This window comes from Cebus imitator, unplaced genomic scaffold (genome assembly GCF_001604975.1).
Source record: "Cebus imitator isolate Cc_AM_T3 unplaced genomic scaffold, Cebus_imitator-1.0 Scaffold87, whole genome shotgun sequence".
Classification (NCBI taxonomy): domain Eukaryota; kingdom Metazoa; phylum Chordata; class Mammalia; order Primates; family Cebidae; genus Cebus; species Cebus imitator.
Genome location: NW_016107402.1, coordinates 3,176,286 through 3,182,374, shown reverse-complemented (window position 1 = coordinate 3,182,374; position 6,089 = coordinate 3,176,286). Strand labels below are relative to the sequence as shown.

At 38.5% G+C, this 6,089-nt stretch overlaps 1 protein-coding gene across 1 annotated transcript in view; it reads right to left on the bottom strand.

Moving 5' to 3' along the window:
- MACO1 (macoilin 1) overlaps positions 1-6,089 on the bottom strand; it is a 69,091-nt gene that overhangs the window by 46,367 nt on the left and 16,635 nt on the right. Inside the window, exons 2-3 of the mRNA XM_017534612.1 lie at positions 4,949-5,090; positions 2,918-3,044 (exon numbers count right to left, since the gene is read on the bottom strand). Of these exons, the coding sequence (XP_017390101.1) occupies positions 2,918-3,044; positions 4,949-5,090 (269 nt within the window). The remainder of the gene's footprint in view (positions 1-2,917; positions 3,045-4,948; positions 5,091-6,089) is intronic.

Sequence of the window (6,089 nt, the reverse complement as noted above, 5' to 3'; positions counted from 1 at the left end):
TAGCTGGGATTACAGGCACGAGCCACCATGCCCAGCTAATTTTTTGTATTTTTTAGTAGAGACGGGGTTTCACCATGTTGACCAGGATGGTCTCGATCTCTCGATCTCGTGATCCACCCGCCTCGGCCTCCCAAAGTGCTGGGATTACAGGCGTGAGCCACCGCGCCCGGCCGTATCCTGTTTCTTTTTGCCCTCTTAATCACCAGGAAAAAAAGCTTACGCTGTAATATTATTCTTTGTAACCATATGTAATTTTATCAACCATTCCTACTACTGTCAGGAAAGAATTTTAAATTTTAACAACTGAAAGAAAAACTACCCCAAGTTATAGAAATTGCACTCATATTTCTTGGCCCAATAAGAGCAGTTTTTTGTTTTGTTTGTTTAAGTACTATCCCAAATTAAAATATATTTTATAACTTAGTTATTCTAACATGCATTTCTGAGTCTAGCTAGGGCTAAAGAGGGGCCAGTAGCCTTTTATGACATTAGCTACACTGCTGCCCTGTGGGTCACCCTCTGAACTAGTTTCCAATAGGTTCTATTAATAGTTATATGGGCCAGGAGCAGTGGCTCTCAACTGTAATCCCAGCACTTGGGAGGCTGAGGCAGGCGGATTACCTGAGGTCAGGAGTTTGAGACCAGCCTGACCAACATGGAGAAACCCTATCTCTACTAAAAGCACAAAATTAGCCAGGCATGATGGCACATGCCTGTAATCTCAGCTACTCGGGAGGCTGAGGCAGAAGAATCACTTGAACCTGCAAGGCGGAGGTTGCAGTAAGCTGAGATCACGCCACTGCGCTCCAGCCTGGGCAACAAGAGCGAAACTCCATCCCCCCAAGAAAAATAGTTATATGGTTAGTTTTTTCTCCACTACTAGGTTATTACTAAAGAAATTTAAGAAATTGCCACAGCTCATCAGAATCAAAGAATATTTGAGGTGGAAGGTTCTTTAGACATTATTTAGATTAATATGAGGAAGAACTTTATTTGATAGGTGCCCAAAATGGAGTAATCTCCCTAAGCTGAGACCTAGGGAGAGTGACAAGTGTAAAAGGCAGGTCACTTGAAACTGAGGCCCAACATAAGGAAATACAAATTAAAAACTGGTGGGAAGAAAAATCACTTTAATTAGAGGAAAGCAGACTAAAGAACCTTCATAGTAGCTTATAAATCAAGTCAGATATGAAAGAGCGTGAAACATGGTGAAAATCATGCTCACAGCAGATACTTTAAAAAACACAGCTCAATTGTCTTCTACATGGGCCAACATCATCACCTTAGCAGCTTTGAGAAGAGGATGAATGTTGGTCCAGAGAGCTTTTATTATTTGGTGCTCCCTCCTTGGCCAAAATCCTACACGTTGTAGCTAGGCCCAAGAATCAAGTTTCATGCAGCTTTGCAGACAAGTTTGACTCTGAGACCCAATCCTCAAATCCAAGTTCTGGCTTTCACAGTGGGTTGCAGCTGTCAAAATATCTCATCTGATTTTAGTTTGAAGTAAAAGAAGTATAGCTCTAAGAAAGAGGGAGCTCTACTCTAGTCAGAACACACCTGGAACAGTACAGAGAACCACTGAGAAGTAGGCAGACTAACAGGGTGAAACGGATTAAAATATATAAAGAAAAGCTGGTGAAACCAGAGATATTCTTACCTACACAACACAAAAGACTTAAGAGGTTATGATAGTGTCTTTAAATCTGTAAAGAAATGTTAACGTGGAAGGGAGACTACATTCATTCAGTGTGGCTCTAATGCAGAGGTTCAATGTTTGTGATTGAGGGGATGGTCTGGTAGGCCCCTTGATATTTTTTTGTTTTGCTTTTGGTTTGTTTTGTTTGAGATGGAGTCTTACTCTGTCATCCAGGCTGGGGTGCAGTGGTGCAATCTCACTCACTACAACCTCTGCCTCCCTGGTTCAAGCGATTCTCCAGCCTCAGCCTCCTGCGTAGTTCAGATTACAGGCATAAGCCACAACAACTGGCTAATTTTTTTATTTTTAGTAGAGACAGGGTTTCACCATGTTAGCCAGATTAGTCTTGAACTCCTGACCTCAGGTGATTTGCCTGCGTTGGCCTCCCAAAGTGCTGGGATTATAGGCATGAGCAACTGCACCTAGCTCCCTTGACATTTTAAGGAAAAGTTTTATATATTCCCTTATGTTTTTCTGGGGAAAACCTCTTTAGATCCTCTAAGAAATCAGCAAGCTGTGTCTTAGTCCAGATACTGAGGAGGCTGAGGTGGGAAGATCATTTGAGCCCAGGAGTTCAAGTCCAGCCTGGGCAACATAACAAGATCCCATCTTAAAAAAAAAAGAGAGAGAGATTTTTAAAAAAGAAATCAACAAGCCCAAGAACAGTTAAGACATACTGGGTCAAAGTGTAAGGAGGAAAATTCTGGCTTAATGTGAGGAAGAACTTTATTTGATAGCTGCCCAAAAATAGAGTAGGGGTACCAGGAACGGTAGGTAAATTCCTTGTCACTGTAGGTTTCCCATCAGATGTAAAACCACCATGTGCTGTGGGGATTCTCATGCCAAATTCATCTAAATGACATTTCTTTCAATGCTGAAATTCCATGAATATTTTTTTTCTTTTTTGGCACATGGCTATTTTCAAGCATACCTAAATAGAAACCACTCCAACTTTTCTTTAAAAAAAAAAAAAAGATATATTCAGAGTGAGAGCTGGTACCTGCAATGCCTGTAATTGAAAGATCAAATTATAATGGCTTAAAGTTTTGATTTAAATAATGAAAAAAGATATATCTTTTTTGAAGGTATATTATAATCTATTAAGAAAACTTTAAAATGTCCACATTAAATTCAACTCTAAATAACGTATTCAAAGAAATAACCATATTAAAAAATTTGAATATAAGATTTCTATCCATCGAAGAAATCATTAACACTTACCTGTGTGCCATACGTACTGAACCCATACATATGTGCTAGCAGCAAAAAAAAGCCATTGTATGGGGATGAACAGCAGGCATATTATATTTGATGTGAATGCTACACAAACAAAAAATACTGAGAAGGCCTAAAGGGAAAAACAAAACAAAATAAAAGACACATCTTAGAACTTGTTATTTTCAACCACACGTTGTGAAACATATGTTAGACACAATTACTGAATCTGCTAAGAGATAACTTGGTAAGTATAGAGCAAATTCACAAAAAGAAATTTTAAACATATAAAATCAACCATACAAAAGGAGTGATTACTTTAACATTAAAGAGTAATACTACTTATGATCCTCAAATAATGAAAAAGAACTGGAACAGATGAACTGAGGTGGAAGCACAATGAGTTCGTTTGGATTCCAAATACATGTGGGTTACTTGAAAGAACTAGAATTTTTTTTTTTTTTTTGAGATGAAGTCTCGCTCTGTTGCCCAAGCTGGAGTGCAGTGGCGCCATCTTGGCTCACTGCAACCTCCACCTCCTGGGTTCATGTGATTCTCATGCCTCGGCCTCCCGACTACCTGGGACTACAGACACATGCTACCAAGCCTGGTTAATTTTTTGTATTTTTAGTAGAGACAGGGTTTCCTTGTGTTAGCCAGGCTGGTCTCGAACTCCTGACTTCAAGTGATCCGCCCGCCTTGGCCTCCCAAAGTTCTGGAATTACAGGCATGAGTCACTGCACCCAGCCCTAAAAGAACTAGAATTTTAACACAGAAAAGCCTCCTCTCTCTTCACAAACCGTTCCTAAAGAGCTTCATTCTGAAAAGACAGGCTTTTTGAAGCACAAATGAACCATAATATTAGTAAGAAATATACTGACACTATTATTAGGTTGGTACAAAAGTAATTGCACCAACCTAATAATAATTTTAATAATGCAGCTTTCCTCTGAACACCACTATCACCAACAGAACATGAGCCAAAACCATCTTTTTAAAGCATGGATTTGCTCTGACCAAAGCACCAGGCCTGGGTGGGAGAGTTATAGTTTTAAAATGTAGCTGTGGAACATGACAAAATTAACACATTCATCAAGGGAAGAAGCCCAGGCCTATGCTTGCTCCAATCTAGCAGTTGTCTAAACGTCGTTTGGAATTTATGGGGTATCTTTGAGATCCCTCCAAAGGGCTCTTCGAGGCTGAAACTATTTTCATAACAATACTGAGATGTTATCTGCCTTTAGTATACTCCCTTACTCATGCATATGGTATAATTTTCTATAAGTCACATGACATATGATACAGTAGCAGAATGACTTCAGAAGCAGATATGAGAATCTAGCTGTCTTCAACTGAGCCAGATATTAAAGAGATTTATAAAAATGGAGCCACTCTTCTATATCCTGTTTGTTTTAGAAAATACACAGCTATTTTTCACTTAAAAATGTAATTTCTATTAATGTGTAATGGGCTTATTATGTTTAACTGAATAAGTATGTATTTTAAATTTTTCTTAGTTTTAATTTCTAATATAGTAAAACTGGATAGATACAAGCCACATTGGCAAAAGCTCTCTGGTGTACTCAATAGTTTTTAAGAGTGAAAAGGGGCCCTGAGACCAAAACATTTGAAACACTACTCTAGCTTGAATCCAGCCACTAAACCTAGCAACAGCGGATCCAGAAACACTTCAAAGCAGGACTGAGCAATTTTTTAATTTCAAGATAGGAACGGCCATTATTGGCTGCAACGGAAAATGGAAGAAGAGGGGATATAGAATCCCCAGACTAGGTTGCCACCCTCCAAAACCCTGAGTAATTATTGCTTCCTCCAGTATTCTGTTTCACTGGAATCAGAGAGGAGGAGAAAATGTAATGATTTGATCAACAGGTTTAGACAAAATAGTTTAGAGGACAATTTCAGTTAACACACCCTACTAAGTAACCCTAACATAGTCATCTGAGTATTGCTAATAACATCTACTTTAAGCAGCTAAACGATCCCCACACATGGAAAACATGTTATTAGTAAACATACCAGTCCCTGGTATCTGAAGGAATCATAGACGCTTCTGATGAAAAGCCAGAATGGCCACAGGTATTCAAATCTGAACTCCAGGACAAAATCTGCTAGGAGGACAAGTGCCCATACTACCAGGAATTTCAGGTATAAAAATGTGCTGCAAAATATAAAAACAAAGAATTAATTTAAGGTCATTTGTGAAGAACGAGAAATAAATTCACTGTTTCTGTTTAAAAAGACAAAAAAACCCCTCCATATATCATGAAAACAACAGAGATGAAGCACAAAAAAGAGATGCTGCCATGGTCCATCTACATTTTAAATGCTCTGGTGTTCATTCTGAGACCCAAAACTATCAAGTTAAGATGATAGCCAAAAACGCTTAATTCCACTTAAGATGGGAAAAAAAAAACAAAAAAAAAAAACATTCAAATCCCACCACTATTTTAAAAATGTGCTAAGTGTCTGACTTAAAAATACCGCAACACTCTCAAAATTACAGCTTTCAAGCTGTTCTTCATTAGAAGAAAATGTCACAGTTGAAAGGCTTCAAATTTGCTATTTCCCCACCCCTCTACATCTGTTTGAAGAGTTTTTGAAATTCTTGATGCACAGCCTTACATGCTTAAAGAATTCTGTCTTTTTTTCTTCCCTTTTTCCTCTTGCCTCTGTGTGTAGTATTCATCTGCATTAACCAAACAAAAACCAAATGACTTCCCCAAATAGACAGAAACTAACTTGGGGAGCAGATGCTAATCACAACCAAGGGCTGTGAAAGCACAAAAATGTACATTAAAGAAAAAAATCCTTAAACATCTAAGCCATGCTCTAGCTGAGATCTAAGTGTGTGTTCCCAGTTCCCTCTGGACTTGTGTCAAACAGAAACACTCTGGCAAGCCAGTTAGGACACATATGTAACCACTGCAGTAGTCAAACAAGGTAAGGACACAGAAAAAAAAATTATTTTTCATATACTCTATAAGTCAATTTTTCAGTTCATTAGTTGCATAATGGACAATAGAAGCCTTTAGATTCTACTTATTAATAAGCCTCTATTTCTGTGCTCCTAATTCTGCCAATTCTGGAGGTCAAATTTAGGTATCAAAAAAATATTTTCTGGCCGGGCGCGGTGGCTCAAGCCTGTAATCCCAGCACT